Source organism: Stegodyphus dumicola, chromosome 7, assembly GCF_044657685.1.
Source record: "Stegodyphus dumicola isolate Sdum_Otavi_A_Nest chromosome 7, ASM4465768v1".
Taxonomy (NCBI): domain Eukaryota; kingdom Metazoa; phylum Arthropoda; class Arachnida; order Araneae; family Eresidae; genus Stegodyphus; species Stegodyphus dumicola.
The window spans coordinates 180,274,796-180,301,524 of record NC_140774.1 but is presented as its reverse complement, the minus strand read 5'-3'; the positions used below and the strand labels follow the sequence as shown (position 1 = coordinate 180,301,524).

Below are 26,729 nucleotides of genomic sequence, written 5' to 3'. Positions count from 1 at the left end.
TTCATACATCTGATGATAATTCATGCATTTTATCAACAGACAATAATAAACGTAATTTTGAAACTTTTAACTTTGTAATTAGTCAATTAGTAATTAGTGTTTGAATATTTCTTGTTTACTAATAATTAATATATTTTTATTCATAGATAAGAATAAAAATAATTTTGAATCTTTTAATTCAGTAATCAATTAGTAATTAGGATTTGAATATTTTTTATTTGATGTCAAACAATTGAGATGGTGAATTAAACAAATTTCAAAAATTGAGAAATTAAAACAAGTACGCATATTAATGTAAATAAACATTTCGCACTTACTGTAATATATTCCAGATGCGAAGTTAAATTTATTGAACAGGAATCGCATTCGAAAAAAGTTACCTCTTCAGCTTATGAAATAGTTTTTAAATGCTTTAAGCGAAAGCTTAAGAAAGATTCAAACTATTTTTTGAGTTGTTTCAGTAACAGTCATGCCATCATTTAAAAAAAAAAACCCAGACATCAAATAACACACTAACAAGCAAAATCCAATCTGATAATTTTATAATTAAGAAAATGAATATCTTAGTAGCTTAGCCATGCATGATAATTATGACGCAAGATGGATTAAAGCTCCATGGTAACCGTTATAGAAGAAAATAAAGATAAGATAAATGTGACGAAAGAACATTTCTATCGCGGTGTCAAATGGCGCAATCTAGTTCGTGGAAGTTTAAAAAAACAGCAATTAGCAGGAATAAATACAATGTTTGATGATGAAAACAGCAATTATAAGAAGCTTGTTAGGGGGAAAGCAAAAAAAGGAGGTGGTACAAATTCATAAACAATTTTAAATGACTGAAGATTATTGAAGGAATATTGATTCTAAGATTTTTTTCCGCTTATTTTACTTCTAATGAAATTTGTTTCGCTCTTCTTATTTCAAAGCGTGTCAAATGAAAAAGAAAAAAAAAAGAATTTTCATATAACTCCCAACTCAGTATTTTAGAAAGCATATAAATGCCTTTACGAATATTTAAGATTTCTGGAGTTGACTCTTATTTAGACCTTTTTCTGTAAGTTCAAAATTCGAAACATGTGAGTTGTGTATCCTAAGTGTTTTGCTTCCAATCAGCTCAGAGCTCACCTGTGAATACACTGGCAATTCGAATCCTTACAAACGGACTGGCTCCATCTCTGTCTGTAGTTTTCGAATGCCAATAAGTTGCCTATTCCTCCCCAAAGGCATTCTTCTTCAAGGGCAGATAGCTTGGCTTGCTTTACCTCAATCGTTTTGAGTAACCAATTCACAGGCCTAGAAATATTTATTTCCTACAGGGAAGAAGAAAATCGTAAATTAATAGTAAATTTATTCTTAGTGATAGGACAATATGAAATTTTAGCCATTAAATCTTTCTGTCAGTATTTAAGAAAATATAGAAACGCCTTTCCAAAACTTTTAAAAGATCCTTTAATATTTTATAAACAGTGGTTTTTCTTTGTTTCAGTATACTGTCTAAGGTATGTTCTCCCTACTTTCCGCATGCCTTCGTGGTGTAATTGGAAGCATGCTCGACGCGTATTGGAATGATTTAGCGTTCGAGTTCCAGTGAAGGCACTGCATAATTTTCATCTCTCCTGCATCGATAAACCTAATGAATCTACAAGTGGCGCTCGAACTAGAAGGTGGTGGACGATATTCTCCCATCAGGATTTGGCGATTGGATCCTCTAATCCTCAGTCGCCCTTTAAAGAATGGGAGTATATAAGGTATTTTCTCCCTCCCTTCTGCACGCCTTCCTGGTGTAACGGAAGTACATCCAACGCGTATTCGAGAGGTCCAGAGTTCGAGTCCCTGCGAGGGCACCGCAAATTTTTCACATCTCCTTGCTTCAAAATAATCTAATGACTCTACAAGCTTATACACGAATTCTAGCCGTGCAAAAATTTTGAGTTTTTTAATTGTGTGGTTAATGATGAAGAATATAAAACAAATATATTCATAACAGTCCTTTAATTAGAATTTTAAATGGTTTGTTTTAGTTTTATAGTGGAGTTTCCAAAAAAGGAATTCTTCAACGGGGATCCCAATTATAAAATGGCTGTACGCTGCAGCTCCATATTACCGACTTTATTGAAAGTTCTTCGATGTGAATATCATTCACTTTGAAATCTGAGGAATTCGAAGAGATGAATAATAAAATTTTAAAATGGCGCGGTAATGCAGAAATATTCAGTAACCAATCAGGGAACTGATTACATCATGCATAGAATTGAAATTATTTAAATAATCATTCATAATAAAATCATATTTAAAAAAATGCAAAATTAAATTGTATTTTAATATTTAACAGCTATAAATAATGTTTAAAACGTTAGATCAAATTTATAGATATTAAAACCAATTACTTTTAAAATATTTTGTGACGTCATTCATTACATCATTCACAACATAAAATTCCATAAAATAACATAAACAATAAAATTTTTATTTCAAATAAAAATGCAAAATTAAATTAATTTTTATTATTTTGAAGTCATAAATAATATTTAAAACACGGAATTTATTTATAATAAAACGCATTATTTTTTAAATAAATTGGCAACAAAGTATCGGTTACCATAAACAACTTGCCTAGCAGTGGGTTTACCATAAGTCATATCGCTTGCCAAAAAGAAATCGCCAAAATCCGTGCAACCGTCTACCAAAGTAGCACAGTTTTTTTTAACTAATTAGCGTTAAATTTATTGAAGATTGCAATAGCACAAATAATAATTTATAAAAAAAAATATTTTAAGTTATTATTTTAACACATTTTTGCTCTGATAAACAAGCAGCATGTTACTATTCTTTCATTTCTAAACAAATATTCTGAAAGACATGCAATTTCAGGAAATCGAAATTCTCCAGTTTTGTGAATTTTAATGAGGTTGCGTAAGAAATACGTGGTATAACAGTAATTAAATGCTACATGTTTACCTTTCCTGAAATCCTCTTTTTAAAATTCCGATTTCCTTTCTTAATCATTTTACAAAAGCTTTGTAAATATTCTCTTAACAAGTAAAAATAGCTCCAAGTAAACTATAGTTTCTTCTGCCGTTTGAAATGATTTGACACATCCTTTCGGTAGTATTTAAAAAATACTCACGAAGAGACATATAAGAAGTTTCGTATTTCTTTACCTGAAAGTTTTCATCATTTTCGTTTCTACATGTTGGTTTTCCAAGATTCATAAGTAAATAAGTATTTTCTGTGAAGCAATATCAAATAAATATAAAGTATCAGCAAAACTTAAATCTGGTAATATGAAGTTATAATATAAAGTTTTTTAAAACTTCTATTTATGGCTTTACAATCGAATGACTTATTTGCTTTATTATGTGTGAAAATGAGCAATTTTCGAAGAAATTTATGAAAATTTTGTTCAAATTCTAAGCATAAAATAGACCAAGACACAAGTAAATATTATATAAAAATCTATTCACTTAAATGTCTTTAAATTATATAATTATTAATGAATCTCATATACAAGTAAACGTTCAGTCATTAAGTCATTCTTATAGTTTTTATTATGTATTTAAATTAGCTTCTTTCTAAATGTAGCGAGCAATTTTTGATTTTAGAAAAATCTAACTAATTTAGAATATAATATGTAGTGAATATAAGAGACTTATTTGAAGTACGTTCTGTGTCTGATTGCTTTACCGAAGAGTCCTGATTCGAATCCCAGAAAAGGCATAGATATCTGTAAGCGTATCGTGTCTAGGGAGTGCTCAAAATACACGGCAAGCTGGAATACACGGAAATCCTATCAAGGATATCGATTTCTGCTTGGGAATCTAGGTTTTTGTGGATCGTCGTTTTTCAGAATCAAAACTCAAAAATACCACTTGATATTTACACGTTGATCTTTATTTACTCGCATGTCACAGAGTAATGCATCAAAATGAAATATTTACGATAGGATCCTTTATTTACCCATATATCGCAAATTACGACACCAGAAAAACATATTTTTGGCTATATACATATCAGTGAAACTAAACTAAACTAATTTTTATCTCAGTCTCAAATTCTATTCTTTTTAAACTAAATATCGCGAGAGCTTGAACATGCTTTGCTCATGAGATTATAACAAAAATGAAATAATATTCCTTTATTCTTGCAATTTTTCTTGAGAAATAGCAACATTGTAAAATACTGCCAGGATGTTTAAAGACTTTCTTTTTATGCTTTTATCTGCGTTTTTCTTTTAGCTCAAAAGTTCTCACAGAAGGGGTTTGCTGATAGGAGTAACCTCACAAAGGGGTTGATGGTAGAGGATAAGGGTCACAAAGGGGGTTGATGGTAGAGGACGTTGAACTGCTCCTCGGGGTGTTCTCGCTTAAATCTGGGGCGGAAGCTTAGATTCAGCAATACCTCAGTCACCTGTGGTATTTATTACAGAGATGCTGGTTTAACTTCTATCAGTACCTACGTATGTTCTGCATGCTTTGGAAATGCTTGGAAATTTTAAACTCCTTCTCTGACAATACGTTTCCTCCATAGCGCATATTTTAATATTTTTATCATGCTTGATGACATACAATGTTTCATTTTTCCCACAGTTTGGTCTTTCGGATGGTAGAATCTGAAGAGGAATACGTGGAACAGCTACAGTTGATGGTTTCCTGCTTCCTGAGGCCGTTCAAGATGGCTGCCAGCTCACAGAAACCTCCTTGTACACACGACGAAGTTAACTCCATTTTCCTCAATAGGTACTCCAGTTCAGTTATGGTTTAATTTCTTAATATTCTTTTGTACACACAAAGCAGTTTCTATGCTTTAATACGAAATAGCAGTATGAACACAGCAGACATTATTCCAGTAATTCAAAAATCGTTTTACCATAACACTGCCAAATTTATTTTAAACATTAACCATCATTAAGTTGTTAGAAAGATATTTAATCGATAATCAACTTTAGTCGAAAGCTTTGAAAACTAATTTCAGTGGATTTTATTTTTATTTTTATTCTGAGTTCTGCAATGTTTCTTTCATTTATAATAAGTAAACTTTCTTTTTTAATTACTCTTCTGAAAGAAAGACAAAAACAGAGAGGACCATGAAGCTGGATTATTATGTGAATATTGTCAACCAGAAATTTTTCTGGTCGCATAAATAACGCTGTTTCATTCCAGAAATCGAGTCTCTCATGTTCTAGCAAACAATATTATGATGCAAATAAAAAATCTGAGAGATAGTAAAATTGTTCTTGTATGCAAGGAAACTTCTATAACAATACGCTTGGTAACAAACCATTTCTATAATTACTAGAGCATTCTCAATAAATATTTTGTTCCTGCTGTTTAAAGTATATTTTTCCCAATTAATCTTTCAAAGTTCAAGTTTTTGTACCACTTTCGTATAATACAAAGACAGCAAAGTGTTGAAAGATTTATTCGAGATACGAGAAATTTATCCTTTTAGGCCCTCCTATAAATACACTTATAAAAGATCTTCACGTGGATATATATTCCTAAGCTCTTGGAGACATAAACTTAAGTGTTTAACGTAATTTTGCTTTTCACAATCTGTGATCAGCGGACCACAGATAGTTCTAGGAGCTTGTCCTTGTGGTCTTCATAGATCTCCAAAAGAGACAAAAATGAAATTCAAATTCATTGCACATACCATATGATAGCTGAAAATCTTAGTGATTGGAAATTACACATGGCAATCAAAAATCACTTGAAATCTTCAAGCTTATAGAAATTTATATATTAATTACATGTTAACTAGAAATTAAAATATGTGTCTCAAAATTAATATCAGTAATAAAATAAAATAATAATAATAAAATTAAGTTATAGTAATAAAATTAAGTATAACTGTCTTTTATCACATTTTTTGCTATCAAAACATCCTCTCCAGTCTTAGTTAAAATTTTGTATTAAATATACAAATCGCTATTGTAATGCATATCAGAATAATTGCGTGTCGTTCTTTGGCAAGTTCTCTGAAAAGCGCAATCGTTTCACACTCAATTTTTTTTTAATCTTCAGTAACTCATTATTAACTCACATCTTTCAAACGTCAATGTAATTTTATTTTTAAATTTACAAAGCTGATAAATTACAAAGCATAAAATAAATTTGAAATAATAGTTTTCCTTGGCATCGGAACGGCTGTGATTTTTACCATAAAAGCACCTTGTTTTATTGACAGTAATTGAAGACGTTCAGCAGTATGATGCTTTGCATGCGATGGTCGCTTTATGCCATTTCATATGCCTACAGAAAATTTGCACGCAAGTTGTAAATGTTTCCACTCAAAAATAAAAGTTTATGTAGCTTTATTTCTTTTAAATTCTATTTGATGCATGTATATGAAATCTATAACACAAAAGCCGTATTTTCTGATAAGAAGTATATAATGATATTTTAGCATCAGGGCAGCAGAATTATAAATAAAAGGAAGACGGTTATATTTAAAAAATTTTTTTTCGAGCATATTAAGCTAACAAACTTATCCTTCTGTTTTATTCAAAGATGTTTTAATTTTTTATTTTTAAATAGGGGTTCCATATTTTCAAAAGTTCTCATTTCTTCAAATTTTCCTTTAATAAATGGATATTTTTAATCTCACAAATTATTGTGCATAGTGAATTTTTCATATACCACTGTAGGATTCTCCACTGTGTAATTCTAAGTTACAGTTAAAAGTGAAGAATCTTAAGAACTAGTAAGCGAAACATCGCTTGAGTCCGTGTGACAGGTAGAGGGGTAAAATAACCTTTTATTATTCCAATCAAGATTTAACAGAACTCCGTTTTGGAGTTGTACAATTAAGCCGATACTTGGGCTTCAACATAAAAGACTAAGAATTAAACTAAACTAATCTTAACTAGAGAGATATAGCCGAAGCTATCAAAATGCTAACAGAGTTGGCCCCTTAAACCTTTCCGGCACGCTACCTTTTAAAGTTGGAGTTTTGATTTAAAAAAAAGGTAGGCAGTCTAATTAGGCCCAGAGGAGTACACAAGTAAAATTTTGTGAAGATAGCACTTATCTTTTAATTCTGTGGGTGTGCCCAAAGTGGGCACACTGGTTGAATAGAGCTTCGAAAAGAGTGCTGAAACGCGCATTGTTGTCAATGAACTGACCACCGATGAGATGCTGAGAAACAAAGAATACAGACTCTCAGTTGTCCTAGATTATCGGTGAGCCCAGTCTGGGCACACTTAGGGTTTGCTGTTTGATTTTAGCCAAGATTTCAGGGTAAAAATTTAAAACTAATATACAATAAAGAGATTAGCATGCAGCCAAAAAAATATCATAGAAATTTCTTTTTAAGCAATTCTTTTTATACCCTAAAAAAATCTGGAAATTTTTTTGAAAAATGAGGGTCTTGAAAAACTAAACATGGCTAAAATATATGGACTGGTTTGTGTTGAGCTGCCATCTACTATAAATAAAGAAGGTTCAGAGTAACCTATAAATCCTTTTTCATTCAATTTTTCTGTACGTACAGAATGAAATTTTTAGGTGTGCCCATACCGGACACACTGTGCCGCAAAGGGTTAACGCTAATTGACTGCGAAGCTATTAAGGGCCTAAAGTACGGCCGAGCGTAATAATAGCTTACGAGAGAGTAGCCTAATAAAAAGGCGGACGCGTGAAGCCAGAATATATTGTATCTCTCTCTCTCTCTGAGACTGTAGAACTTCGAAGTTATACACCGCTCTTCCTCATTAACATTCAGACGTGATTCTAAAACTATGTTCTGGCCATAAGTGGTAAGTTGAAATTAAGAATCGAAAGGAAAGGAAGTTTAACTCATATTTTAACTGTTAATAAAATTAACATAATTCTTACACCATGACCATTTTACACATTTTTATCACAAGCACCGTCTTTAAGAAATTAGCGTTTCGTAATCAATAAGGAATTAAATCATTTTCGTTACATTTAAGAAGTTTCTAGGCTTCACAGTCCTTAGAAAGTAGGTCTAGGTCTACTAAAATTGTCAAATAGTGATACACGTATTCATGGTTGAAAGTTTCCATTAAAAATTGAATTTCATGATTGAAAACTTCTTGAAAGTTTCCATTGTTGTCTCCATATTTAAGATATAAGCAATGAATTTTCTGATCCATAACTTCCTTAATAGAAAGCTGCCATTTGTTTCAAAACAATTAATTGTTCATATAATAAAAATGACATCATTAATACAGATAGTAGCTTCATCCAGTCAAATGTTTTTTCACGATCATTGAATTCAATTATCTCATCAGCATAAAAAATTATATAATCTGACTTTTTAAAATTTGACCAGCTTAAGAAATGATACAATCTGACTACTTTTAAAACTTAAAAAAGTATTTATTACTTACTTTTAAAACAAAGGGGAAATTTGCCAAGAAGGGCTATTAATTTCGTTCTGGCATTTTATTCGTCCACTGTAAAATTGTGTTTCACATTTTAAATTAATGCCCCCAAATATTACAGCCCTACATTGTATTTAAAGAAATTAAATAGTGTGAATCCATATGATTGTATATATATTTTTGCACTGTGAAAAAAATGCTACCTAGAGACATCAAATTTTGAATAACGTAGTCCTCCACTCGAATATGGGCACATGGAACCCCAAATTTGGAATTTGTTTTATTATCTATTTCATATTTGGTAAACCTTTAACGAATTTTTGATTAATAAACTCAACGATTTCAGAGCGGGCAATGGCAACACTGTAGGAAAAAACGCGCGAGACTGTGTATCGGAAATTCTAAAGATATGCTCGTTTTAAATATTTTGTGATATTGCTGTTGAATTAAATTTTATGTTGTTTAAGTGCGAAGAACATGATATTTAATAAATAAAGGTAACGCACAAAACGTTAAAAAACGCCCCTTTACGCGCAATGTAAAATTTGAAAGCTTTCAGAATGTTTTTATTTATTATTTGATTGCTTTATCTTTTATATAGCATCTTAAAAATACTCCAAATTATCAGGCACTGCATGCTTATTAGGACCCAGTGTTTTATTCCGTTTCTTTTATATTTATCTTCTTCTTTGCATTACTTTCTTAGTTTTTCCTTTTTATTGATGACTAGCATTCTAAATTACATGCAAATGTTTCCCTTTTTCTCATTGCATTCTTTGGAATTTACTACTCATTTACTCCTTACAACCAACAAAGAATCCGCAATTCGTTGGTTAACATTTTATGTGAAAAATTGCAATGTATAAAATCGCTGTGGCCTAACTAAAAATAGCCGAAACAAATAATTCGTAGATATTCATCTTTTGGCATGCACAGCAAACTTTCGTTTTCCTACACAAATATTTTAGTTTCTTATTATTAGACACCACCGCAAGAATAGAAGAGATACACATGTAGCTTCTGGTAACAAATTTCACTCCTATTCTCTATTAACGGAAACAAACAAGCCCTCTCACTACAAGTGATGTACATAATGGCCCTCATTTCTCCTCAGGGACAGAAGAGGATTGTTATTCCACGCTATCTGGTGATTTGGAAAATTCTGGCTTATTTCTATATTTAGTCTTCCAAGCATACTTAGGCTTGAAAAGAGGCTTTGCACGCAGTTCAATTTTATATTGCGTATCAAAATTATCTATATACACGGTTTGAAATAATAGATTATATTTATTTTTAAAAGCACATATTTAAGCTTTTAATACGAAACACACAGTAAAATTTATCTTCATTTCTAAAAGTATTCACCTTTACTAGAAAAATATCGTAAAGCATTAACTGTAAAAAGCTTTTTAAATTGTAGAAAATTCTAGGTAGCACTATAAAATTTATTACATCACTTTAGGCGCTTGTGTCTGATTTTTGACAATAAAAGAAAGTAAATTTATGCATATATGTGCGTGTATATGTATTGAGATATATGGGAACTCTGTATACATATATATATATATACAGAGTTTATATATATATGTGATGTACCAGCTTTTGTCGTAGCTTAAATTATCAGACGATAAGTTTTAAAAAACAGGATCCATTTATTATATTTCAGGAGAAAATAGCAGTTACAAAATCAGATATCCGGAGTAAATAAAAAGAATTACTAATCACTTTTTGTATGAAGTTTACTGCATCGTGACATTAAAGAAAAGCCCCGATATTCTTTTGCGAGTCCTTTTATAGCCTCTGGAAAGGCGGAGCTTCCAAGAAATGACGTCAACCTCGTCAGCCAATCCAGTTCGCTTTAAATATTTCCAGAACATTCTATAACTGTACATGTAGAAAAGGCGGGAAAAACAACTTGACTACGGGGCTGTGGATTTAATTCCACGTACTTTCAAATAAGAGAACGTCGCCATTAAAAATGAAAAGAACATACAGTTAGAATTTTAAGTGTACTCTTGATTATGGAATTTTATTATTAAAAATATTCCCCCCATCTGAAAAGGCTTGAAGCCGGGCGCCTCGACCACAAGACATTCCAGATAGAAAAAATATTATATATATATATATATATATTTCTCTTTTTCCCTACTACGAAACTTAGAAGGAGGAAATTAAGTGGTATACACGTTTTCTGAAAAAAAAATATATTAGAGTGATATCATGTGGGCTTTTTAACATAGTAATTAAAAAGCCCACATGATGCCACTCTAATGCATTATATTATTCAGAGGACTTATTAATTTGAATAATTTCCATTTTACTTATACAAAATACTTTTTTAAATAGCATGCAGAGAAAAGCTAAAGAATATATATATGTGTGTGTTTATATAAATTTATATACATACATATATGTTATATATATATATATGTGTGGAGTCCATGTGTGAACGGCATAAGTTAAATCTATGGGGCTTCTTGATCACAAAAACATTTTAATGGAACTGAACACACAGCAAATACACATACCACACACAAAATACAAAATACTAATTACTAATAGAAAACTGCTGACATCTTACATCTAGCTTTGAATTTTAATTCTTGTTGCCAACTCTAAGAAAGCATCCCTAATAACTATAATCAAACTATATATTTTTCTGATTTATTGTTAAGCCGATTATTTAACTTTTGGTCAATTTCTACATATATGTATATATATTTATATTCTAATAATAATTTATTTCCTAAACAATATTGATTAATTGATTATATTATCTCCTAAGTTTAATTAAAGTAGAAATATTTAAGATCATACCACATTATATATTTATATTTATATACTCGAATATATATGTCGTATATAGAGAGAAAACGAGATAAAGGAATGAAAATGATAAAAAAATGTACCAAATATGGTAAGCTGTTTAACAAGATGAAATTACAAAAAAAGAAACAGCACGAAGTAATAAATGTCGAAATCAAATATCAGGCAGAAACAAATTAAAATTACAAAGTGGAAAGAAGTCAAGAAGAAGCCAAAAGAATCATCAACATAGATATATTTTTAAAATTTATTTGGTCGAATTAGAGAATGAATTGTAACCAAACAATTAAACTGGAAATTAATTTTTAATTTTCATTTTTCATTAAAAAATTGAAAATTAAGAAAAGTTGCTAAAAAACATTCATCAGGATATGATATGTCTCGACTTAAAAGAAAATGTATATTATAATTTCATTACACAATAAAATGTAATATTGCTGAAAACAAGACAACTAATTTTAAATTTGAACAAAAGTCAAAATAGTTTCCGAAATTTTAATGGAAACCACGATTTATCTATTATGGAGTATAAATAAATAAAGAGTAACTTGGGGTACCAAATTAGTAAGAGATAGGTAGTTAATATTTTATTTTAGAAATTTCAATCGACTTTTAAAAATTTCTAAAAAAATTTCTATCAAATTTTCTAAAAAATTAAAATTATTAAAATCAAAATTTTAATAATTTTAATTTTACAACGATTTATCTATTATGAAGTATAAATAAATAAAGAGTAACGTGGGGTACTAAGTTAGTAAAAGATAGGTAGTTAATAATTTGGTTTCGTTTCCTTAAACTTTAAAGCTAATAACATTTATTTTACCAAAGTTATTTAGCGATTTTACCACATTTTTCAGTTTTGCATTTATTATAATTGAATATTAATTTACCGACTTCTTTCATCTTGCCCATTTGCTTTCCTTGTATCTAATTTAAAGTATTTTAATTTTACATTATTTAATTTTTATGCATTATTACTTGTTTAGGTCATTCTGGAGCAGCTTAAATCTTGATACCCAATTAAAAAAAATTTAAGAAATTTCAAATTTTATTTATAGCATTCTTTATTTATATTATGAGAAAATGCGTTATTGTTTTAAATTAATTTAAATCTGTTTTTTATTTGCGCTTACTTTTTAATATATTCATGAATTTGTTTTATAGTTATCCAAGTATCTAATTTAGAAACTTGGGTTTGTTGCAATCCGTTGGCTTCTTCTTGATAAAGACCACAGGATTTAAATTATTTGTTATATTACTATAATATTATTTTGATGAGTTTTTTTTTTTTGTTTTTGTTTTTATTTCAATTTTGGTTTAAGTTTTTCCTGTTAGCCACCAATTTTTAATTTAATTATTATTTTTTCTTTGATTATTACTTCATTATATTATACATTTCTGAAAGTAGTATAACTCCATTGTCGAAAGGCAGATAAATGAATTTGAAATATATTTTATTTAGCTGTCTCTTTTTACTTTCTTGTACAAAGTAAAGGAATTATTGTAGTCGCGAAAAATTTCGGCGTCATATTTCAACGAAAATAACCATTTCGACCGCTACTGAATGCAATTTAACGATGTTTTTCCGTGACATCTCTACGTAAGAACAGAATAAAGGACTCCTTTTCCCAAAAAAAGGAGTTTTTCCGAAGAGATTTTTTTCCTGACGTCTGTACGTACACGTACGTACGTATGTATGCATGTATGTATCTCTCATAACTCAAACCCGAGTAGCCTCAGGACGTTGAAATTTTATATATAGGATTTTATAGCATGTAGCATGTTTTTTGGTTGCAATCGGCCTCACCAAAAGTGTATATATGTATATATACCCATTCTGTTACTCGGCTCCGTGAGCACAGTTCTTTTACATTCTTATCTATTGGTAAATTGCGCCTTTTTTGCTTTAAAAATGATTTAATTATTTTGTTCCTATCTTTCGGTTAATGTTTCAATTCTTTAGTTAATCTGCATGCAATAGTTGTAGAATTATCAACAATTTAAATGTTGCTCAAATGCGGCTAAGCCTAATTTTTTCACCATAGCAGTCATATTTGTTTATATTTTAAACTTAGCAGAATAGTGGATTATGTTAGTTTCTGTATCTTCGTTGTCTTTTTGCAGAGCGGGATCAAAAGAAAATTTTCAGTTTTGCGCACCGACAAATCTGCCTTCTTTCCCGCAGGCCGAATTGATTATTTTTGCGTAGAAAGTCTAATTTGAATTGCAAAGATTGTTTTTTTAATTGGTTTAACTGTATTTAACTTTGAAGTCATGTAATGTTTTATACGAAAATTCTGACCATCCTAATCAGTAAGGAAATTTAATGTATTTTGACGTTTCTATTTTGCAGCGAAACTGTGATGTTTCTGCATCAGATTTTCATCAAAGGGCTAACAGCGAGGATGGAGAGCTGGCCGACCTTAGTTTTAGGTGAGTAATTCACCTAAGTCGAAATATTTTATTTACCCCACCATATGTATTGCATAAGGATTTTGCCTTTTTAATTACATTAGTGAACAACATTACAACTGTTCTAAATGTCGGTGTTTGTTGGATAAGTTGCTAGAATTAGAAAGTCTTCACATTATGTTATTTTTTATCTACAGTTCCAACACAGAGTTAATAGAAATGTTCCTTTTCATTTATATTCCATTCACACATATGTTCTTTCCTTTAAGAACAGTTTTAGCCAAAAGATATATTTTTAATTAACGAAGATACAGAAACGAATATTAAAATTTGCATACTTCGTGCTCCCCCCTTTAATTTTCTTGTCATTTTCCAATGTCATTTCTTTTTTTCATTTATTAAATATAAATAAAAATATATTTAAATTTCAAACATCCCCAGATCAAATGGAAGCAAATTCTCATATTCACAATTTTCTTAGAGAGAATTTTATACTGAACTAATATGCCTCATAAATTAATTACTTTATATGTATCCTCATAAGTTAATTACATTATAAACATGCGAATGTTAACGACATCATAAACTTTTCTAAAGATTGCTAACAGAAGATTATTAGGTATTATGATTTAAAGACTCAAATTAAAATTGTCTTTATGTAATATACAATCTTACCTGCTTTGGCGAAAACCTCATCTTTATGCCCAACAATTTTAGAGATCTAATTTGTGTTTCTTTTTTTCATTCTTTGTGATTTGAAGAAGCAATATTCAAACATGATAGTTACACAAATTTATTACGACCCTTGCAATTAATTATAATTCCTTTTAATCCTTTAAATAAAGTTGCTTTTAAAAGTAAATCTTTACTTTTTTAAATTATATTTAAAAATTAAACAAAACAAACTCCTACAACTATGAAATTTTTGCATTTCATTCCTCAAAGCTAAAATGGAATGTAAAATATAGGAAAGTCTGAAAATGGTTTTTAAACATTGTTCAAATTTTTAAACATTTAAAAAACTTCATTTACTATTAATTTATATTTGTCAAAAAATATGATTGCAGTATATATACCATAAGAAATAAATAATAATATTTACTTCAATAAAATGAATTTTAGACGCATTATATTATATGAATTATTATATTATATGAATTTTAGACGCATATTATCATAATATTTAGGGATATTTACCTCTATTAGTCTTCAAAATTTTTTCCAGTGCTAAGATTACAGAATCAGATGAAGAAGTTTCTGAAATATGAACCTCAGGAATGTACAAATTGCGTTTCACATAGCATTGCGTTCAGCATTTTGTGTATTTGCATAACAATAAGAAGAAGAGTATATTATTGGCAAATGCATGAAAGGAGTACCGCTTGTGGTCCTCCTACCACTCATTAGTAATGTTAACAAATATTTATTGGTTCTTATTCTTATATTTTAATTATGATGCAAAATTTGCCTTTCTTAAATACATTTTTACCAGCATTTATTACAGTTATTACATTTAATATATTTTATCTATTTAGACATTTGTGGGCAAATAAATTATTACTGCAAATCCAATTACTTAAAATTGCTTTTCACTCGTAAGTAACAGCAAGAACTTGAAAGTAATTGCCAAAATTCATTATCGAATTATTGGTTTTTGCATAAATGACGTCTTACATTTTTGTTTTTATTTCACTATGCATTTCAAGAGGAAAGAGCACATGATCCATTTTCTTGAAACAGCAAAAAAATGCTGGTAACCAAAATTTTTTATGCTTGCACAAAATGGTCTTTTAAAACCTGTTTAATGAAACAATAAATTTATTTGAAGTGATACATAACATCATTAAATATAAATAGCTAATTAAAGAAAGCTTAACTGAATACTAATGATACACAATTGTACTATGAAATAAACAATATTGAAATAACATGGATCAAATTTAAAATAAAAAGGAATGAAAACTTCTGTCATTATTATAAAATGAGATTTCTCATATTTTGTGCAGATATATTACAATGTAATTTCAAACACTCATTGTAGGGAATAATTTAAGGTAGTGTAAGTTACGCCCTCCTCAGAAATGATTTTCAAGCCATTCGTTTATCTAAAAGACGAATTTCAACGTGCAACAACAGCTTCGTAGTTTCTTTAAGTGTTCCGAAAATTTTTCTATTGGATTGAAATCGGGACATTTGGCTGATATGTTTCTTCACTCAAAACCTTCGGTTTCAAGAATAAAATCAGCCAGCCTTGCTTGATTTGAATATGCGTTATCATATGTAAACAGAAAACCAGATACTTAAGCTTTGTTTCGATATTTTTGCAGACACAGCTCCTCTGTTACATCCTATGCAAAGAGATATATCCACTGATCACCATTCCTTTCTTACATCACATCAGCAAAACCTTAAGTATCACATCTTCTAATACTGATGGGATTATTATATAGTTCTGATATAAAACTTATTCACCCCCAGCTGGCGAAAATATTACATGCGCTTAGAATAAGATAATAAATTGAATCTTGGTTCATCACTAAAGAACATACTGGCCTTTTATTGCAGAATCTAGCTTCGATAATATCTGAAACCATTTTTCGTTTCCTTTCTTTTACCCTGATGTTAAAATCATAAGCCAAGCGCAAATTATTAATATTCTGCCATAAAGACTTTTTTCTTTATGCGTCTTGCATACAGTCTGCGGATATGCAAACTTTTCTGTAGGAACCTGCAAACTCTAAGCTCAACTGCCTAGCAGTCAAATTCCTGTTACCTTATGCAATCAGTAATAATAGTGATCTTGAAAAGCATTGGTTTCTCGTCTACGATCTTATCCTATTTTCCTAACAGAAATATCAAAAATTCTGGAAGGCACAGACAGTCAGCTTAAAACAAACAGCTGTATTACACTTCCATAGTTTATTGTCTTACTTCCAATAGGGCGAGAATCTAAGATTCTTTTTAACGATTAATGCTAATGATCCATAAAAAGCTGTTTTCGATAAAGATTAAAATTAAATCTCGAATCACCACAGTTTTGGAATATTCCTTCAAACTTTACCATGGTTTGAAAGAAGCTTTCCGCTACCTTTCCAACTGCTGCATTCTCCATAATTCACACTTCGATCAACCAATCAGTTTAGGGCATTTGTCTTACTTAGCTATTCAACTTCTCGCTCTCTTAGAGCTAGTTACTTCGAAACACAAATGAAGACATCCGCATTATTATATCAGATAGCACTCGCTATAAGACATACAATGCTATCATTGATATTGCGAATATAATAACTTATTACTATTATTACAGGACTTTAATCTTTTTAATAAATAAGTGTTCGAAAATCACCAAATATTACACTGGAATACGCAAAAAGTCTAGAAACCCATAACACGGCCTTGTTATTTCAACGGATATAAACTCAAATTTGGAAGTTCAAGAGAAGAGTTGTTTTGTGTAAAGTACTTGGTTCATCTTTGAATGAAGTTAAGCCATTATTTGCCTACAAACAAATTAATTTAAATGCAACTGAATTTGGCTTTTTGTTCACGCACTTTGAAGGAAAAAATTGATTAATTGGTTACCTCACGAAATATTAATATTTATATATATCTGTATAAATAGATAATTCTAGACAGCAGCGTATTTTTGCTCAATTACGTGACGTTTTAAACACGTCGTTTGAAGATGCTTGTATACGACATGAAATTTCATACTCAAGACATCCTTGTGAGCTTATAAATGTAAATGATTATATTTATTCAATCAATAAATCAGTGAGGACGTTTACTATTTTGATACATTATATCAAAAATGTGCACATAATGTCTTAGTTGAATAGAAATGAACTTTTCTTGTTTTATGCGAGTAAATTAATAATTCCTTTTTTTTATTTTATACAGTAAAAAACAAAAACTTTTATTATGTGGTTTTATTTTAGGAGACCTAATAAAAAATTATTCCATGATTTTTAATGCATTGTGCCGTTATGCAAATGGCTTGCGCGTTAAGGCAAATAAAATTAATTTTACGACTTGACTTTATCCTCTGGTAATTTGTGTTGCTTCTTAAATTTGATTACTAATATATCCGTTGGTAATGACCATTGAAAAATGACTTGATTCAGATTGAAAATCATCTTGAATTTGGTTTGCAAAAGAGCTTGAGTTTGTAGGGTTTATATTTATTTTAACTAACATTTATTTTAAGTTTAAACTATCTTTCCTGTCAAGCCTTACTTTTCCCTGGAACTGCCAATGCCAGAGTATGTAAATTTTAGTAGAACGCGCAAGGATTCAAATTATCAGCGGAAGTATTCTGAGTTAAATAGAAAGGAAACGAGTTCGAGATGTGCTATTCTTACTTCACGAGCGCGGAAGTAGTTAGTCAGAAGTTGAAGAACCCCGCGTGTCGGCCTGTGTGCTTGCCTCGGAGAATTGTTAATCGTTCAACGTGATATTCAAAGTTTGCTGAATTAGCAGCGATAGTGTAAAACGCGGTGAGGTTAGTTACGTTTAGAGAGCCTCGTAGTTAGAGTCTTGTTATTATTTCTTTTCAAGTTCTTATTTTTATTTTACCGCCGGGTCGGCGTAGTTTGTGAGCGTCAAGAGCACGCAATTGTAATTTCTTAAGTTGAATAAAAAGGGACTTAAACTCTTCGCAAGACTCTGTCTAATTTCCAATTTCAGCAGTCACCACTTTGTTGCGTGCAGGTTGGAGGCGCGCAACTCTACAAGTTTTCTAACTGAAAATCTAATGTCTATTTTACTATTTAAATTTTTCTCTCTGAAGGTCATATGAAAAATTTTATTTTATCCTTCTAGATCTCTTCCACTCGTACTGCACCAATTGTTTTCGTAAAATTTTCTAATTTATTTTTGGAAATTTTGCATTTAGAAGTCCACAGCTAGTATATTCAAAGAAAATAATGATAAGCTTCCCTTTTTCCAACAATCCCCATGTAGTACATGCTATGATTGATTCCGAAATTCTCTAGGCGTATAAATTCCCTTTTGCTTTACCTGCAGGAAATACTTGAGCATGCTTATGCGTTTCCTTGACATGACTTAAATGCAGTACCAGAAGTGACTAGCAGAGATCCTATATCATATACAGGGTATAACAGTACAGCGGTGACAAACTTTCAAGAGAGAGTACACCTAGACGATGGGAAATCACTTGGCAATGCATGGTCGGAGACGCTTTCCTGGCGCGGTCGTGACGATACAAAACGCAAAGTTCTCTGGCGCATGGAAGATCTGCCTCACGAATGGAAGATCGCATAGGAGACGCCCAAGGTTGTAATTGCGTGTACCTTCTTTGACGATTTTTGCTGTCTCTTTATGTTGTTTTTAATTTTTTTTTCTTGTACTCCGAATAATAAACATGTTTTCTCACCCCGATGGTGTCCTTTCTTTCTTGACTTTTGTGTTGTCCCTGCCGCGCCAGGAAAGCGTTTCCGATCATGCATTCCTAAGGGATTTCCCATCGTCTAGGTGTACTGTATCTCTCCTGAAAGTTTGTTATCGCTGTTCTGATGCACCCTGTATATGTCATAATAACAAGAAGAAGGAAAAGGTTAAACAAATTTTTCAATTTTAAAGATGACTTGTCTGATTCGTTAGGAATCAAACCACAAATCATCCTAATCGTCAGTCCTCTCCTTATTATTTGATCATTTATAATACTAAGCAGTTTTTTTCCTTGAGTAACACAATTTTGTACTATTTATTTAATATTTCTGGCAGTTATTACTTGAATGCTTGCCACTACTGTCGAAAATCTTTTTTCCAATCACGACGAAAATTAAAATAACTTAAATTTGTTTCTCAGCTCAAGGTGGAAAAATAATATAGTATTAAAAGAAACTCTTTCATTTATAAGTGATCTCTTAATATTATTGATAATCTAACTCTTTTCTTTTTATATTATAAAAACTGAGATCTACTTTTCTTGGAAATAAGATATATTTTATGATATGAAATGGGTTTATTCAGGTCTGTACTTGCTTCTAGTGCACTAGACAGAGCTGCTGTACAAGGCATGTCTGGCACAAGCACCAGACGCGAGCACAGTATTTGTATAATCATAAGAACAATTCGATTGGCAAAGTAAACAAAATCTCAAAGGCGGTATTCCATTCACATATAATAAAACTATTATTTTTGGCAGATGATTGATATTAACTATGAGAGACTTATCTGTTTGTCTGACATATGTCCATATTAAATTACATACTTTTATGTGGTAGAACAGGACATGTGGATTATGTGTTGTCAGTTGCTGTGCATGTGAGCTCTTGCTGTAGCAGTGGAGACGTAGAATAGCTTCTTTTGTAGCGAAACTGTTATGGGCTTCATTAGATGAGCATATGTGCAGCTTAGAGCCTGTACTTTTGGCATGTTCGTTCTTCACTGTATTGCAGGTGTACTCAGCAATGGTATGAGGGTAATTAAAATTCATTCACATTTTACTAACGGTTTCTTTAAACTGATTCTGACGTACCAGACATTTAATGCTGGTATATTTTCAATATTTTCTTAAATTTTAAATTCTCTTTTATCTTCTTCTTTGATTTCTGTAGTCTGCCATGCTCTTATAATAATTCTTAGCATCATGGCTCCTGTCACTGTAACATCTGAAGTAAAGCAACTTTCTCTAGAAAAACACTCTTTTAGAACTAGTTTGAATGTACCATTCCTCAGCGCATCATTACAATCGAAGATAGGAAAATGTTCTTGTTTCCAATTCCACGCATCCCATCCTTACCAATTACAATCATTAAGATTGAACACATTCTTTTGCATCTGAGCTGGACACAATTGGCGTCCAATTCAGCCTACTATTTGTACGCGGTAATCTAGTTAATTAGAGAAATAGCATTTGTATTGACAATTGTTTATCTTCACAAGTTATTACTACATTTTTACAAATTGTTGAAAGCAAGTGAGATACATTATCAAGTGATGCTACAGTTGTATATACGGCCGTACCAGAGAGCTATATAATGGAGCAGAGCTTCAAATACATAAGTCTTACAAAATCCAACGCTTAGAAATAATATTGTTTCATAACAGATTTCCATTACACTGACTTACCTTAAAGTCGATGTGTGTAAATCCAAGATATATATTCAGGATTTTATCATATAATGTCATCTGGTCGACTTAATTGCAATAAAAATTCAACATAAAACAGATTTCTATATAAATACATTAGTGTCTGTTGTAATTTCGCTGAAATGATAATTTTTAAAATGTTTACTCATTCTGGATCCCATTTGTAAAAGCCTTTCTTGTATTAATGCAGTAAAAGTATGCAAAAATTCTTTTTCGGATGCTAGAAATATACAAAATTGAAGATGGACCTATGAAAGCATACAAAAATTAGCTACTAATTTTTACAAGCTGATTTCCTCATCAGTTACACATTACATTGTATAATCAAACACCTATAACTCACCTATAAAGAAGGTGCCTACCTCTCTACCTCTCTGATAAGTTTTCCGGCCAGAAGGGTTACCATCTGAATACGCAAGGTATTCAAAATCGCTCTCAAATCCTCAATATTACTTGTTTCCTTAATTTCCTCATTTTATACATCCATGTGGAGTGCGTTCTTGCGTATTTTAATATAAGATTAAAAAAACAGAATAGAATGGACTTTAATAAAATTATATTAGTAACCTTGTAGAGACATTAGGTATTTTTTGGAAGCAGGCAAGATGAAAATTATGCAAAGCCTTCGCCGGGAATCGAGCCGCGGACCTCTCAATTACGCGCTGAGCTTGCAGACCACTACACCACGAAGGCTCTCTAACTTATACTTAATCTTATAACTTAAAACATAATTCATATAATTAACTTAGCATATGCTGACTTTAATTTCTTTAACAGCGCTCCTTCTCATCCCTATTTCAAGAAAATCTGGTATGATTTATCAGGCTTTTTGCAGCAGAAATTAAATCTTCGCCAGGATAGAAATTAAAATTACGGATCTTCCTGTGCCAGCTAGATACTTACAACAAGAGAACATAAACATTATAATGCAATAACTTCTTACATTTTATTAAACTTAAATGGAGACTAGTGAAAAACATAAAATCCTGTCGACTAAAACTTGATGCGATAATTCCTTATATGTTATTAAACTTAAAATGAGACCAGGGATAAACACATCCAGTCGACTAAAACTTAATGGTGATGAATTATCATCTACAAAACTTTAGGGCACTGCTATAGAGATGTTGAGGATTTCCGCAACAAGAATGTGAAAACCCAGCTATGATTTTGCATGGATTTGTACCACAGCTCTTTCAACATTTGCTGCACGTGCTAGCATTAGAAAATTTTAGTTCATACAACACAAGTTTCTTATATCATAAGTAGTTCTTCCAGCAAGATAAATGCATGAAGTGGGGGTGGAGAATGCGAAAAATCTTCAACAATTCATCTTTTGATATTTTTACTCAATCGCATTTTATCATTGCTTTGTTCTTGTCGCATTCTTTTATAAGAATCTATCACTCGAATTCCTCAATAAAGAATTTTCAGGCTGTAACTTGAACTATTTTAGTCATTTAAATGTTGTTCGTTTTGCTTCTTTTTAAAAAATTCTTTTCCTAGTTGTCCTATTGCTGGTCCAAAATATCCAGTTTAAACTCAAAGAGCTCGATAATCTAACCATTCTTTTTTGTGGTAGCTTACATGTTTGTATCCCATTTCAAACAATCATTTTTAGTCCATAAACAGAAAATAACGCAAACAGTGTTCTAATACTGAGTACTCCTGCAACAGTATCTGGCTCATTTAGTGCATGATGGCTCGCAAGTAGATGTATATGATTCCGATTACCTTAACTTAGTGCCCTCGCTGCCCTTTGCCCCAGGAGATCTGTTCGACATGTTGCTGCCCATGCTGACCATCTATCAGGAGTACGTGAGAAATCACCACTACAGTCTACAGGTCCTGGCAGAATGCAAGCAGAGGGAAAAGTTCGTCGCCATCCTTCGACGATTGGAAGAAAAGTCAAGCCTTCAAGGAAGAACTCTTGAAACCTTTCTCACTTATCCAATGCATCAGGTAAACTCTATGCTTATTTCAATATTTCTTACTATAATGCAGATTATTAATAACTAAATGCTGGTGTCTTATTTTTAACCCTCTGTTATGGACTTTGTGGATATAGTATATGAAATTTATAATTTGTTTGCATTTGTTCATAGATTGTGAATGACCCAAGGAAAAATTAAATAAAATAAAAACAGAAACAGCGGGAATTTAATGTTAATTCACATATTAATCACACGTCATGTTTGAAAATAAGTTATTGCTCATTATGTGTAGCATCCGGATTTGTAGCAAAAATACTACAGCCCTTGTTCTTTGCATAGTAGGTAAGCAGCACATTGAAAGCTCTTATTCCGTATGTTTCCAAACTGTTGGAAAATTTTATAATTAATATAAAAGGTATTTAAAACCTTTCAAGAAAAGTAAATTACCTGAAACAAGGAATTTCTTCCTTTGCAAAACGAGAAGGTTTTCCAGAATTAGTTTTCTAAGAGCTAACTGGAGATTCTACTTTTTGAGCTTTTATATTGCACAAGCCCGAAATATTAGAATTTTTTCTTCCTTTTCTTTATATCATTTGACATAAGAGCTGACTTCTGAAGATGTTAGTTACCATGCACAATATTTAATGAATGTAAGCGTTTTGGGTTCACTGTTCATATGGAAATCATAACAAAGGTTTTCCTTTTTGAAACGATGATTTGGAGTTAAAGTAACAAACTTTTACAAGCGAAATGGTAATTTAGGCTGAAATAGTATTCGCAAAACACTTAAGAACAATATCTCCTTGTTATACTACAATTCGATGTACTGCAACTTTCAATGATATCAGAATTTTCTCAAAATCTATTTAAATGACGGGATCTCTAAATAATGCTTTTCTTGAGAGTTCTGAATAATTTGAAATCTTGAAAATCAAAGTATTATCCAAATAGTAGTCAAAGTAAGGACCTTTGAAGTCCCGCAAATGATTATAAATTTCATTTCATAAAAAACAGAAAATCCAATAGATACTAGTCGAAAAAAGTAAATATATCTTAGAAAACTATTTTATGAAACATACATGTAATTGGTATGATTTGGTTTAGTTTATCTGATTGTGACAAAGAACTCGAAAGCTATTTGCCTAAGAGAAGGGATGCCTTCGTGGAGGACTTTCTAAGGCGAACTGGTTCATATATACTGAGCGCCGCCTGAGAAAACCACTGACCTGACTTTGTTGTAAAAGTCTTACAGTGTTAATAGTCATCCTGGCAGAAGGGATTATTTCTTCCGTATAAAAATATAAATATAATTATTACATGGGCATACAAGGCCTGTGTATAAGCATAGATATGTTAATCACAAATATTGTCTCGTACAAGTTACATGTGATAGCTACATGACAGTTATGGGAACATTTAAACATTATCTGAATTCATATTTACTTTACTTTTACTGAGATAATCAAAGTAAACTTGTAATTCATTTACACATTGACTGGATTTTTAATGTCATTTTAAACTGCTTTACAATATTATTTTTATCAAGTACATACAAACTGGATAATAATATGCTTATATTACAATAGTTTTGCTCTTACAGTTTTGCTGTTACTATTCTATGGGGTGAGCTATTTTTCTAGTATTTATTTTCAGTTGTTGTAGTATTTTAATCTGCTATTAAAATTATGATGCGAAGATACACTTTTCAAGGGAGGGGGGAGAATTTTTTAGTACTTTGCTAAGCATAGTCTGATCACCTACTCTATCTTAGTTTTTGTCTGCTTTTTGCCGCAGGTATTCTCCGTAGGTTCGTATATACTGTACAAATGAGGAAAACCACGAAAATGCCTATACAGCCAACCCGATCTCCGGAATTCGAGCCTCGGATTGAACTACCAGTGTTCAGTGGCTTTACCGCTCGGCTGCTGGTGGGCGAGACATACATGGGAGATATGATTTGATACATATATAGAAAGGAAAATTAATTAATAATTATCATTAATATCGCACAAAATGCTGAAAAAATTATAAAATAAGCAAGAAAGATATGAATTACATAGAAATATAATCTTCTCACATTAACAAATTTACTAACTGTAATGTACAAAATAAAACAAAACTCATAGAAATTAAACAGCTGAAAATTCTTTGGTCTTTGACAAAGAACATCCGAAAGAATTATCACCAGAGCTACGTTTCTGAAAAATATCTGAATGAAAAGGAAAACGAAGAAAATTAGATTTAGATAAAATAATTAAAATAATTTAAAATTTTAAAATATTTGAATGAGAATACATCAGAACAAAACAAAAGCTTTTAAGAAGTATGTAGAGTATTTGTATTGATAAGACGATTTTATCTTTAGAGAGCCCTTGCTTTTTAATATTATTTATATGCGTTTTTACTCTCACTTTCAATACAATCACACTTTTAAATCTGGAACCATTTTCCCTGTTATAAAAACGGAACGCTGTAACATTATGTATAATGAATATTAAACGAATTTTATTGAATTGCATTATTTAATTTAGATAAACCACCGAATGCCTCTTTGAAACATATGAAATTAAGCGTAAAATATGTTGCTCAGGGTTGCTCCACGAAAACGTAGATCGCCTGCAATATCGGTTCCAAGATCTTTGCAGGAAATCTTCTCTGTCTGCTGGATGTCCATTTGTCTGGCAGCGTCCGCAAAAAAGGGTAATATTCCACATTTATTACGCCTTCGTATTCACTCCTTCTGCGCATATTGCGCAAGGAGGTGAGAACTAACTTCCTACCTCCATGATATTGCGTCAGAAAGATGGTATTCACCTCGTCATGTTATCGTCGAAGGCGGACTGTTTTTTTTTTCGAGGACTATCTTGTATTATGATATATTACTATATGTATGCATTATGATAGATTACGATATGTATGATGTATTACTATATGATACGACGCATTACTATATGTTATGATATATTACTATATGAATTATAATATATTACATTATATGATATATTACTATATTTATCATATATCACTAAGTGATTATGATATTTGTTCTGATATATTACCATACGCTACTTGATATAGTTTTAAAAAATCTTTGCTTAAAAAGGTAGATAATTTTTCTATGAGATAAAAATGCAAGAAATTTCTAGATATATTGTGAAATGTTATTATATTTATAATGAAGGTTTGATACGCAGGGTGTCTACAAAAACTTAGTCTTTATTTTCGCAACTTTTGTAGTAGATATACATTTTCAACTCAAATATTCAAATACAGATATTCAGTACGAAACTCAAATATTCATATTTTGGCATTTTTTAATTTAAAGATATATATTTTGTAAAAATTACGAAATACACTTTTGTACATTTATTCGTCTGGTAACCTATATTTATACTTACGAAAATTTTGTACTCGTTGCAAAAAATAAAGCAAATGAATGTGATTCCCGAAAGGCGCAATATGATCGAGGTATTTAATTTCAAATTTTGAGAATTTTGACTTCATTTTGAATTTGAATTGAGAAATCGGTTAATAAATAAATTGGAATAATTTGAGGTTTATTTTACTTCCCTTAAATGCCATTCAGTGAAATGCTGTGGTGGTTTACCGGCGTCTTTAATTTATAACATTATTACATTAGCTACGTCAAAAGAATTTTCACATAAGTAATTTATAAGTTTTCAAAGCGTGAAAATACGTCATTAATATTCTCATGAAGTTTTAAATATTACTTTAGATTCACAATGTTGATATTGTACAAAACATTAATTAAACTATAAATATAATATTATACTGAATATTGATTAAAGGCCATTACTGAAGCTGCCAGTGTTTTCTAGAAAATGTTTTCTGTAAGTTTTTGTGAATAAGATCTTCATTTAAAAAATATATTGATTACTGTTTTTCACAATATTTTGCAAAGAAATGCTCAGTAATTAACCTCTTAACATCAAAAACTTTTTTCTAAATTGATATTTTATATGGTTATGCACACATGCAAATATATTGCTCTTCAGTTTGTTTACAGGTTTCTAATATGATATGCAGTTTTAATATCAAATTTCTCTGTCAAAGTTTATCGTACGAAACTCAAA

The 26,729-nt window shown here is 30.8% G+C and overlaps 1 protein-coding gene across 1 annotated transcript in view; it reads left to right on the top strand.

The window, feature by feature from the left end:
- Nucleotides 1-26,729, top strand: part of LOC118187708 (ras-specific guanine nucleotide-releasing factor 2-like) — a 302,120-nt gene that overhangs the window by 67,665 nt on the left and 207,726 nt on the right. Inside the window, exons 6-8 of the mRNA XM_085821450.1 lie at nt 4,587-4,736; nt 13,527-13,606; nt 22,470-22,663. Of these exons, the coding sequence (XP_085677576.1) occupies nt 4,587-4,736; nt 13,527-13,606; nt 22,470-22,663 (424 nt within the window). The remainder of the gene's footprint in view (nt 1-4,586; nt 4,737-13,526; nt 13,607-22,469; nt 22,664-26,729) is intronic.